We start from the raw sequence: 12,612 nt of genomic DNA on the forward strand, positions 1-12,612 counted from the left end.
TTAGTCCTTGCCACTGAAGCAGACCAGGGCATGCTTGAGTCCCACAGTCCCCCTGACCTGGAAACCTATTGAGCCATTCCTCTTCTGTGACTGGGGCTAGATTATGGTGGTGTGGGGTTTTCCTTTCCTTATACTAAGACTCTTTGAAGCCCCAAGTTGTACTAGTTTCCTCCTGTGTTTTATTAATATATTAAAATACCTCAATGGTATCCTGCAGCTGAAACTTTCAGCTTTGATCCTGACTGGGGTGGGAAGGAGATATGAACACCCAGACCACTCACACCGACAGCCATATGTCCCCACATGTGTATGCTCCGTCCTCATCACCTGCTCTTGGTTTTAGCCATTTTCAGTGTGAGAACACAGGTTATATCCACTTTCGTTCATCTTCCCTTTCCCTGGGGCCAGCATGCCCCTTCCAGTCCCCACCAAGCCCTTCCCTCACAGCCATTACTGCCTACTACAAGCCACCAGTGGCCTTGCAATCTGACAGTCTTCATCAATCAATGGCACTTGAATTGAATGCAACTAAGAAGTCCTGAGCCCCTGCTTCTGGAAGACCAAAGATTGGAAGGCAAGATACAGCCTTTCCTCAGGCCTCATATTGGCATACGTCATCATGGGTCCAGTAAACATCTGCTGAGCCCCTCTCATTCACCATCCCCCAGGGGGAAAGATGTGAATAAGACTGGAGCTTGGAGTCTCATGGGGCCTCTGGGAATGTAAACAGATGATGTACAATAAAAGGTAGAAAGTACACATTTAAGAGTTTGGCCCATCTTCACCCAGACTTAAGGGTTTTCCTTTAAAATGCAGCCTTTTGATTCTAAAGGTCAAGAGAAAAATTAATGAGAATAGTCAAGAAGAATCTAGAAAAGAAAACACTGAGGAAGAACCTACACGAACACTGAAAGATTTCATGGATGCTCGGACAGTTAAAACACTGTGGTGCCATCATATGGATGGACAGTCGGCGAAACAGTGCAAAACCCGAAAAGCAAAAGCAAATCCAAGCCCATTGCCTCATTTAGTTATGATTTCACTCAACAAGTATTTGTCAAGTGCTCACCGCATGCTGGGCACTAAGTTCTAAGCACTGAGGGACAGCAGTGAACAAAAGAGAAAAGGAGAAAATGCATCTCTGATCCAACTCAGGAGAGAGAGGCAAACAAGCAAAAATCACAACCTGTCAGGTGGTGATGCAGGACCACTGGTGAAGGTGGGGGGTGGGCTGGAGTTTTAAATAGGTGGCCTTCTCTTAGAGAAGATCATATTTGAGCCAAAACCTGAGGGGATGAGAGAATGAACCATACTGGTATTAGGGGGAAGAGTATTCCACACGGAGGGGTCAGCCAGTGCAAAGGCCCCGAGGCAAGAGTAGTCCTGGTGAGTTGGAGAGAAAGAGCAAGGAGGTCCAGGTGTCTGGAGTAGAATCAGTAAAGCAGAAGGTAGTTCAGTTCATGCACATTTTCCTTGCCTGCTGAGAGCCTGACACTGTTCTAGGCCCAAAGGATTCAAAGAATCCTTGAGGTGCTTATGATCCAACGGGGAAGAGTCACAAGATCAAAATAGTTCAAAAAACTCGTGGGTCCTAAGTTAGAGGAAGGGCCAAGGTGGGCTGGGGTTCTGGGAAGGAGGGTTCCTGGAGAGATGACTCCAGAGATGAGTCTGAGTTTTACCTGTCTTATTACCACGACTGCTCCAGGGTCCAAGGCCAATGCGAAGCTCACAGCTGATGCCAGGAAGCAGCCCCTCGGTGAGCAGCTTGACGCCCCAGTTCAGCAGTGCCGCGGCAGTGCTCCCACCAGCTCTGAGCCTGACCACGCTCACTTCTGCCTCCCAGGATGGCAGCCAGTGCCGGCCCAGCCCAGCCTTCAGCCATGATCGGCAGCTCAGGTACAGAGACTGCGCTTGTTTGAAAGACAGCTGAGGTGCAGCTTTCCAGGGACCATTCCAGCCTTCCTGCTGCTGTAGATGGAGGCAGAGTTCAGGTGATCCCAGCCAACAGAGTGGCAAGAAAGGGCCGGGGGCTCGGGTGGCTGCACTCCTCATCCTCCGAGAGCAGAGCAGGTGCCGTGGGGATCGGGGGCAGCCAGAAAGGGCCCAGCCGGGCTGGGCAGGCGCTGCCGTCGGCCCGCGGGTCTACAGTTTGGGTGCTGGTTCAAGTTTCCCGTTTATCTCCTCCTCTGCTCCAAGGCTACTGCTGAGCCAGCCCATCCAGCCCATGATGCCTGGGTCCTGTGACGCGAGGCAGCCCTCAGAGGTCAGCAGGACTGGACGGCAAGTCAAGTAGGTGGCCCCGGGTGGAGGGAGGAGGCAGAGAGCCGCACTGAGCGCTCTCGGGCTGGCAGGGTTCTCATTGGCCTGGACCAGCAGCGCTCCTCGTGTGAGCTGCACCAAAGGCAAGATCAAAGTGTGTCCATCCACACCCTTTACAGGGACACCCCCTTAGCTTTTCTTCCATTTCCCATTGAAGAAGATAAAACTGTGGGTCAGCATCCCATGCTTAGAACAGGACCCGAAGGAAACAATTATCTGTCATCATCTTCAAGCATCTTTGCGGGTCCTCCACCCTTGGTAATAACCCAGGTAAATGTAGCCTGAGCCCCCTCCCCAGGCCTTCCCATGGCTCTGTCTGACTGGCAGATGCTGGCAAGTTCCACAGGCATACTTGAAGCTCCCCTGCTCTGGGGTTCTGGCGCCGAGCCACGGGCCGTGAAACCCTGCAGATGTGGGTTCTCCTTTCCTCCCAGACACGCAACCTTCTCCTTTCTCCAGACTCCTTGCCACCGGCAGCCCTGATGTCCAGAAGCAGTTTTCCTCCACTGTTGCTTTAATTACTTGGGACAAAGGATACGGGAGATAGTGGAGTGAATACTTGAAAAGCTACTGGCAAATATTTCCTAGCTCTTTGACATGAGGCAGAAGTAGAACTATCTCACAGACATCTTTCTTGTCTAAACACTGGTTGAGTGTGTGTGAGCAGTTCACTGAGATGGTGCTAGCTAAATCCCCCATGCCATCCCCTGGGACCGGCCCCTAGAAGCCCTTCCTCCTGCGTCCTCCCTCAGCCAGAAATAATAGTAGCCGTGGATGGTCACTGAACATTTCTGAGGGACAGGGGCCTGTACCTACAGCATTTCATTTTATCCCAGTAAAAACCCTGTGGGGGCGAGATGGGGAATGCACACTTCGGGAAGCTGCCTTTAAATTCCCTGATGGTGCTCTCAATTAGACAAAACAAAGACTCTTGTTACATCACTTTCCAGAGATGCTTAAAATGCAGTGAACTAGGCAAAAGTGGGAATTCCTTCCTCTGGAACTCTAACTGCCATTTTTGGTCAACGCAATAATTTCTACCTTCCCCGTCTCCTCTACCGTCTCTTCCAGATATGACCTAATGCCCCATCCTGTTACAAATGACAGAGAGAAATAACATTTCCAAAAATATAATGCAAAATGGACTTCTCTATAGTGTCTTTAAACACCTGTTCCTATTCTGTGCTCCTCTGGAGCTTTCCTAAATGGCCTTCCTCTGCCTCTTGTTCATGGTCCATGATCATCAACACCTTTTTTCTTTTTTAATTTTTTTAAATTGTAGTAGAATATATATGTAACATAAATGTTACCATTTTAGCTCTCTTTAAGTGTCTGTCCAGTGGCATTCACCATCACCACCGTCTGTCTCCAGAAGTTTGTCTTCCCAAACTGAAATTCTGACCCACATTACACACCAACTCCCCGTTCCCTCTACCCTCCAGCCCCACAGTCTGCTTTCTCTTATGAATCTGACTCCTCTAGGAATCTTAATCTAAGGGGAGTCACACAGTATTTGTCCTTTTGTGACTGGCTTACTTCACTCAGTATAATGTCCTCAAGTTTCATCCATGCTCTAGCACGTGTCAGAATTTACTTCCTTTTTAAGACTGAATAATATTCCATTATGGGTATATACTGTATTTTGCTTATCTGTTCACCCATTGATGGGGATACTTGGGTTGCTTCTACTTTTTGGCTATTATGAATCATGTTGCTATGAACACAGGTGTACAAATATCTGCTTGAGTCCCTTCTTTCATCTTCTCTGGGGTATATACCCAGAAGTGGAATTGCCGGATCATATGGTAATTCTTTGCTTAATTTTTTGAGGAACTGCCATTCTGTTTTCCATAGTGGCTGTACCATTTTACATTTCTATTTTATTTTATTTTATTTTATTTTATTTTATTTTATTATTTTATTTTTTAGAGAGAGAACATGAGGGGTAAGGGGCCACGAGAGAGGAAGAGAGAGAATCTTAAGCAGGCTCCACACTCAGCGTGGAGCCCGACTCGGGGCTCAGTCTCACAACCCTGAGATCATGACCTGAACCAAAATCAACAGTCAGATGCTTAACCAACTGAGCCACCCAGGTGTCCCCCCCCCATTTTACATTTCTATTAGTGCACAAAGTTTCCAATTTTTCTGCATCCTCATCAACACTTATTATTTTTTTTATAATAGCCATTGTCATGACTATGAAGTGGTATCTCATTTTGATTTTGATTTGTGTTTCCCTATTGTCTAAGGATGTTAAGCATCCTTTTTTGTGCTCATTGGCCATTTGTATCTTTTTTTGAGAGAAATGTCTGTTCAAACCCTTTGCCCATTTTTGTAGTCGGGCTGTATTGTTGTTGTTGAGTTGCAATCCCTTGTTAGATATATGATTCACAAATATTTTTTCATAGGTGGCCTTCTCAATCCATGGATAGTGTCCTTTGATGCACCAAAGTTTTTGATTTTGACAAAGTCCAGTCTATCTGTGTGTCCTTTCGTTGCCTGTGCTGCCAGTATCACATCAACACCTCTTTCTTAAAAGTCTGTTTTCTCCTTCCCACACGTGACCAAACAGGTATCCACAGAGCCAGGCCGTGTTTCCAAATGCAGACATGCACACCACCAGCAGCAGCGCCTCGCCCCCCGTTCTGCTGATGGGACAGGCGGTGCCCCAGCCCAGCTTCCCTGCCTCCCGGCAGTCACCCCTGCAGCCCGCACAGGCCCAGCAGCAGCCACAGCACTTCCTGCAGGTGGGCACTGCCACACACATGCGCCCGGGCACAGGGCAGAGCTCCGCAGCCCTGGGCTGACAGGCCTTTCCTCCCTGGCTTTCAGGGTGGCTCTAGTCCTCAGTTCCGAAACAAACCCCAGACAGATTTGCGTTTGAGGCTTTATAGTTTATGAAGTTTATAATACTTAAAGTTTATAAAGTCTTTGTATATTTAGTAGGAGAAATTTAGACTCAGCTTTTATGCCTCATTTGGTATGTGCTTAAAAGATCCATCTTTAATACTATTCCATCTGACAAATACTATTTACAAAATTTGTATCTAGTATGCTTTGTGTGTAGTTTGGAATATGAGAGAGTATGGGGCAAATTTGAATCAGTAAGATGACTAATGCCTGAGGAAAAAAAAATAGATCCATCTTTAAGAAGTAAATGTTATATGGTATCCATATTTTTGAGAGCAAAAATCAGACACTTATTACTGTGTTTGTCAGACTTGTTAGTGTGTTTATACACAAAGTCTTATACAAATACAAATTACATGTTTAGTTAAAGATTCATCGAAATTGTTTGATAAATACAATAATGTGGCCTGAAGTTGGGGCTTTCTAGGAAAATGTGGGGCACTTTTACCTGTGGTCACTGCTTACCTTAAGCAAGTGCCAAACACACTGGAAGGAGGGAGGGTAAGAGAGAGTGGTTGACATTCAGATGGGACCAGAAGTGTCTGCTCAGGCTCTGACATATGCCCGGAGCACCCCTTCCTGCCCCAGCCCTGCCCCTGTCCTTTGCACATCCTCCCTGGCCTCGAGCCCCCACCACAGGGCAGGCCATGGCTTTCCCTTCGCTCTACCTCCCTGCTTGGGCACCTTCAGAGCCACAGGAGAGTGTTGTGACTAAGATATTTTAAGGACAGTGTTATAAAGATGAAAAGAGTCCTCCTTGAAGGTCTTGAATGCAATTGAATTCCAAAGATGCTAACCCATCTGTGATGTACTTTTCAAAGTTCCCTGGCCTCAAGCATAGGGACAGTCAAGTCAAGACTTCAGCTTTGCATATCTTGTCATTTTGCAGGACACAAGTGATTTCAGATGGGTGCAGGTGAAGGGAGAAGGCAGGGATGGTCTGGGCAGAGTTAGAGGCCTCCATGTCTTTCTTCAGCCCTGGCAGCAAACATGTTGACGGGGACCTGTTCCTCCAAGACATGGGGCTAAGAAGACACAGAGCATTTGGGCCTTCTTGCTGGCCTCCGGGCCCTCACGGTGCGGTGTGGGGAGAGGGGAGGCCTCAGAGAGCGGCCAGGCTCTGGGTTTGTGCCAGTAAGAGCACTGTGACTGGAGGCCTTCATGGAAGAAGGCCCCAGGGGCACCTGCTGCAGAGCCAAAGTGCGGGCAAAGTGAATGGAGAGGAAGGGACAGTGTTCCAACAAGAGAGAGACAGACTGAGCTAAAGTGGAGGGGCAGGTGTGCCTGGGGTGCTCTGGGTGGTTTGGACAGGGGAGATTTCATGGATGGGAATAGTGAGGCGAGGGACTGAAGGTGCCAAAGTTAGGGTTTGACCAGCTGAAATTTCTGAGCTTCAAATTAGGAGTCTGACAAACAGCAGTATTTGGGAGTGGTTACAGAATCAGGGACCATGGTGAAAAGTATGCAGACTGCATGTGTGTTTGGTTTCTGCCCTGTCAATGATCTGCATGTAGTCTCAGGTCCCAACATCCCAAAATATACAGGCCACATGTAGATCATGTGCACCTGTTCAGAAAACCACGCCCCCCCCAAAGCCTGGTCCCTGGCCCACTGGCCCAAGGGAACCCCTACTGCTGGCAGAGAGCTTGGCTTCTGAATTCCCAACCACCTGGCAGAGCCTCAGGCTCCTTTCTTCCCCACCCACCCTCCCCTGCAAGGTCCCGCCACCACAAGACACCCCCCCTCTGCCCCACCAGCCATGGAGGTGAGTCCTCTAGCCCTTTGTCCTTACTTTCCAGGTGCAGGCACCAACCTCTCTGCACAGTGAGCAGGACTCGCTACTTCTCTCCACCTACTCGCAACAGCCAGGGACCCTGGGCTACCCCCCGCCGCCCCAGGCCTCACGCCCTCCCCGAAGGGTCAGCAGCCTCTCTGAGTCCTCGGGCCTCCAGCAGCCACCCCGGTAGAGCCCTGGCACCTCCGTCGGGTCACAATCAGCTTTAACCAATGGACAGACCATGGGGGTGGCCACGGGAACTGGGGAGAGGAGTTTAAACCCTTGGCTTTTGTGCACACTGCATACATTTCAGAACTCCTGGATGGTAACCATCTCCAGAACGCAGTGGCTGGCCGTGGAAAATGATCAGAATACTGGCCGTGTTTCCCTAGCCTCTGTGTTTCTCGGGCACACTCTACAGCCATACTCGGATGGGAACCGAGTGCCCCACGAAAGCGTCATTACTCAGTTCGCTTAGCAGATGGCACGTCTCGCCATGTCCTCCCCGAGAGCGCACTGGTCCCTCTAGCCGGCTGCGGTCCATCCACACTTGCTAGCTGGCCTTCACTCTCCTGATCCTCTTTCCTTTGCATTCGAGAAACACTGGGTCAGAGATCTGTTGAAGAGAGAGAATAAAGAGATTATTTTTCATTATTTTTAAATGGTGGTTTTTGTTTTAATTTGCACAGCTGCACAGAGGAGATAACTTAGGCACCTTCAGTTTTTAAAAATAAGGAGGTCTTGTGACTTCACTTGGAGACCCAGGAACAAAAATAGCCCACCAATCAGATGGTCGTTGTTAACCAGGCCGCAGACCCACACCCTCTGGCCTGAAACCTAATGGAAGGAGGCTCTTTCTGGTGGTTATTGTTTCCCCTAAATAAAACACTGGACTATTCCTGTTTACTTCCTTGATTGCAACTACAAAGGCAGACTCAAAGCAAAGCACAATCATGCAGCTGATATTCCGGAATTCTGTCGGGAATTCCGAGACGGAACGGGAGGAAGAGGTTTCCCAAGCCAGGCAGGCCCATGGAGCTCCAGGTCCCCGAGGAAACCCCAGGACACGCCGGCCCCTTGAGTCAGAATGCTGCATCTTTCTACAGATCTTTCGTGAGAAGACCGAGGATTGGATTCTCCTTTTCAAAATGCACTTTGCTTTTTTGTATGTTTTGTTATGTTGAGATGTTTCTAAAGAGAAGATTTTATGTAATTAAAAGACGAAGTGTAGTGAATTGTACAGCTGTTGTAATAATGACCTATTTCTATATAAAATAAAATTGTATGGATTATGTGTAAATTATTTTGTATCTGAGACACCAGTTCCTTTCCCAGATATAAAAGCATAAAAGTTTTCCTGTGTTTTTCTGTGAGTGGCCATTTTGTAATAAATTAACAAATTTGTACAATTTCCTCTGGAGGCAGTTTCTGTCCCTTGATATCTATGCATGCATACATCTTTTCTTCATTGTTTAAATTTTTTTTTAATTTCAAGATGTTCCTAAGGGTAATCGCAAGCAATCAATGAACAGGTAATGGCATTAGGTTTTTTTAAGCTGCAGCATGGGCACCAACCCGTTAGGTTCCGGTGGAGATGACAGAGACATTCTACATCAAGGCAGTCCCAGCCCATCATTAACCTCATCTGGGCTGGAGTTCATGGGCTCCCCCTGCCAGCACTTAAGATTATGCGGGATGCTCGTGGGGCTCGTGTGTCTGTGTGTGAGAGGTGTGTACACACATCGTGTTGATGGGGGGGGAGATAGAACAGCAGCATCTAGGAGGCTTCTGCCAACTACAGACATCCCGTCTTCCCCACGAGGCTTCGTCACCATGACATGAGGATGGAGAATCACTGAGATGGTGATGCTCAGCACAGCCCTTACCACAAACGTTGGTCCAAGAGAACGAAGTTCCTTCCCTTGCTCCGTTGCTACAGCTCTGTGTTTCACCTGCTTCCTGTGAAATAGGAGCAGTGCCTCTGTCCTATGACAAGGAGCAGTTTGGGACGGCACGAGAGGCTATACAGACGACAAAAAAGGAGTTCTGTTCACACAATTGTATTCCTTAAAAAAGGTAAGTCTAAATGCTTTGCATGCATTAGGATCATTTATCCTTTAAAGGACCAGAAATGAACACTTTATTTATTTATTTATTTATTTATTTATTTATTTATTTATTTATTTATTATTTATTTATTTAACAGAGAGAGGGAGGGGTGCAGCGGGAAAGGGAGAAAGAGAATCCCAAGCAGGCTCGACACGGGACTTGATCCCACAACCCTGAGATCATGACCTGAGCCGAAATCAAGAGTTGGGATGCTCTAACCGACTGAGCCACCCAGGCACCCCATGAACCCTCTTTTTAAAACAAAAAGTCTGGGAATGCCTGGCTGGCTCCGTCAGTGGAGCATGTGACTCTTGATCTTTGGGTCATGATTTCGCGCCCCACATTGGGTGTGGAACCTACTTAAAATGAAATTAAAAATAAATAAAACAAAAATGTAGAAGCTGCTTGTAGGCATACAGGCTTGAGCAATGTAAAGTAGAAAGGGCCCACAGCGACCCCCTGGCTGAATACAGACAGGCCCAGCAGGTGACCCACCTCAAAATATCCAAAGGCCCTAACTAACCAATGGGCTACTTACCAAAAAAGGGAAAATTCCATACATCACCATACCTCCTCACCTTCCCTCTTTAGAAACAGCCCCCACCCACTACCTCATTGCAGACACCCTCTCCTTTGCCGTCCTGCTCACTGCTCCCTTGCCGTGTATTCAATAAATATATCTCCTTTATTCTGTCTTGGGTGAAGCCTTTCACGGCCCACGCCACGGGCTTCCACACGATCATCGCCCCACATTTGGGGGCCCCCCATCTGATCAGGAGATTCACTACATTTAGCCACCACAAAAAAGTCTGTGTGAAACTAGAACCATTTTGTAATTGAACTGTCTTGTAAATTCAAAGGTTTATAAATCTGATCTTTCTGTATTTGAATTTTAGTTGGCTGTCAGAATCCTTCTAAGTAAAACAAGATTTTTTTTAATGGAAACAGCATATTTATTGTCCTAGGAGTTTCTAGCTGGAAGCCATTGAAAGAGGGTGGAGTATAGCATGCTACTAATTTAATTTAGCATTGCTTAAATCTCATACATGTTGAGAATCTGGATAAACTCAGAAAACTCTTTATTGTGCCACATTTCTTTAAACCCACATAACATCAGGGGAAGTTTAATCCCCAAGCTTTTGATTCATTTAATTTTGCTCATTAAAAAGTTGTTTTGCAATCCTGTCTTGTTTCCAGAAAAACCATGACCTTTGTCTTTGGAAAACTGTAAAGTCTTGGCTCATGAGAAGGGGCTGAAATGTGAACTCTGGAATACACAAGTTTTGGAATGCTGCTACTGAACACATCTTCCTTTAGCGCCTTCCTTCTGCACCACCACACCCCTTTCATCTCAAAAATCTTCCAGTGGCTTTTCTTAGGAAGTCCCATTGGACCATCCAGCTGAGCCCAGCACAAATCTGCCCCAGAAGACCCTCCAGCACTTAGGGTTTGTTGCTCCCTTGAGACCGGAGTCTTCTTCCTTGCTGCCCCCACAGGGAAGCATTCAGATCCTTTCTCATTTTTAAGGATTCCCTGGTAATCACTAAAAGTAAAAAGACATGGGAGAGAAGCCCAGCCAACAAATACTGGACACTTACAAAGGACACAAAGTTCATCTTAAAGGTTTTGGTCTGTGGGAGGCCAGCAGTAGACTGGCCTGACCCCTGAGGCTTGGCTGGGAAGAAGCTGGAAGAGCCCACAGGGCTAGACTGAAACATGAGAGCCCCAGCCAGGCTCATGATTATCAGCCCCCTTCAAACCAAATGGTTTTTATTGTCTGACCTTTGCAGCACAGTTGAGAGCTGAAAGGGATGTTTTGTCGATTTCCACTGGGGGTGGGGGGGTCTATTTGCTTGAAATTTCACAACTTTCAAGATACAAGATCCTGAAATGTTTCTGAGAAAGTAAAACATCACAAAGGGTGACACATGACATCTCAACAACCACACTGAAAGAAGACAATGGAGAATGCCTTCAAAACGCTGGGGAGAAATTATTTTCAACCTGAAATTCCATACAAGTGAAAGTATTAATGAATTTGAGGGTTGAATAAAAACCTTCAGATATGTGAGGGCTCAAAAACTTTAGCTCTCATCCTCCCTGTCTTAAGCCACTGAATGGTGTGCTCCTGTGAAGTCAGGGAGTTCATCAAGAATAAAGAAGGCATAGGTCCATGGGTCCAAGTGACTGTCTTAGAATCCCTGGATTGGAGATAGCCAGTTATTAGTCTCTCAGAAGCTCCAGAATGATCCCTCTGGGCACCTCCTCAGATCTCCTTGTCGTCTCTCATATATCTAAGCTACTTGTCCAGCCCGACTGCCTAATGCTTCCCCAGGTCCCCTGCCTTTTGCTCCCCTCCCTCAGTATGTCTTCTCCCAGGCTTTATGCCCCAAGAGACAGCGGAGGTGGAAAGCAACTTACCCCCATACTCACTCCTTACTCTGTCCTCATCTGGCTCCTTCCCACTCCCACTTCCGACTACTTTCCAGTAGTGAAACTTGCTAATATCACTGATACTCTCCTGTTTGGAGAAACGTGTGGGTCCATCTCAATATTTGCCTTACTTGAACTCTGTAGCATGTAGAACCTGTTGACCACTCTGGCTTCCTTCTGACTTAGAATATTTCCAAGTAAGTCTTTTCCTATTGCTCTAATGACAGGTTACTGATTTCTTCAGCCTCCGCTCCCACACCTCTTAAATGTAGAGTCTACACTGGTCTTCTCTCTCCAAATCCTCTTGATTTTACCTCCTTGTTTAACTATAAAATCAGTCTGCTTCTTTCTAATCCCACTGCAACTGCCTTAATTCAGATCCTCCTTGTCTCTATTATGTAGTTTCTTTCTACTCGTTTCCTTCCTACTATCTTCCCCCCCTGCTCCTAATTTGTTCTTCAGTGTAGCTGAATTAATTCTAAAACAAATCTGATCATGGCAGTGCCCTCCTGACAATTCATTACCTGTAATACTCAAACTCACACTATCTCACCTCCCGGCCTAGAGTCTAGAAAGCCGTACTGCTTCAAACCCGTCACCTGCCTCGCTCCACCACTTCTCTGCTTGGCTACCTCCTGCCCATCCTTCCAGCGCAGCACAAACCCTGCTTTCTGCACCCCGACCCACCCATGCATCGGGCCAGACAAGACCCTCGGGTAGCTCCACGGTCCAGGACAGTAAGCACTCGCGTTCAGGAGTGTCCCTCCTCAACGTGAGCACTGCCAAGGCGGCAGCTGTCTCCGTCTTCCCTCGGTGCAGCCAGCCCCGCACCGCACCGCACTCAGGTTCAGCAAACGGTGGCCAAATCAATGAGAGAATAGGAAAAACAAACGAGCGTCTTCTTTTCCTGGTCCTGTTCCCATGCAGCTGTGGGCCTGGCTCTAATTTCCTCTGAAGGCTTAGGACAAGAGGCGAGAGATAATACCGCGCCTTCGGAAAGCGGAGGAGGGAACTAAGCGGCTAGCAACCGGGTGCTGAGAGCGCGGCCGGAGTGCGCAGCCGCG

The 12,612-nt window shown here is 47.5% G+C and overlaps 1 protein-coding gene and 1 long non-coding RNA gene across 3 annotated transcripts in view; one reads left to right on the forward strand and one right to left on the reverse strand.

Moving 5' to 3' along the window:
* Positions 1-8,407, forward strand: part of NPAS2 (neuronal PAS domain protein 2) — a 151,963-nt gene extending 143,556 nt beyond the window's left edge. For both annotated transcript variants that reach the window (XM_025869020.2, XM_073897862.1), the window contains exons 18-21: positions 1,706-1,896; positions 2,197-2,289; positions 4,892-5,066; positions 7,029-8,407. In XM_025869020.2, coding sequence (XP_025724805.1) covers positions 1,706-1,896; positions 2,197-2,289; positions 4,892-5,066; positions 7,029-7,196 — 627 coding nt within the window. In that variant the 3' untranslated portion in view covers positions 7,197-8,407. The remainder of the gene's footprint in view (positions 1-1,705; positions 1,897-2,196; positions 2,290-4,891; positions 5,067-7,028) is intronic.
* On the reverse strand, positions 7,496-12,581 carry LOC141373628 (uncharacterized). Its single transcript, XR_012379876.1, has 3 exons — positions 12,236-12,581; positions 8,893-9,027; positions 7,496-7,622 (listed from the first exon to the last, which is right to left on the reverse strand). It is a non-coding gene; the product is annotated as an uncharacterized lncRNA (long non-coding RNA).
* Positions 12,582-12,612: the final 31 nt, after the last annotated feature.

This window comes from Callorhinus ursinus, unplaced genomic scaffold (assembly GCF_003265705.2).
Source record: "Callorhinus ursinus isolate GAN/ISIS: 27379988/994484 unplaced genomic scaffold, GSC_fseal_2.0 scaffold10, whole genome shotgun sequence".
In the NCBI taxonomy this organism is placed as follows: domain Eukaryota; kingdom Metazoa; phylum Chordata; class Mammalia; order Carnivora; family Otariidae; genus Callorhinus; species Callorhinus ursinus.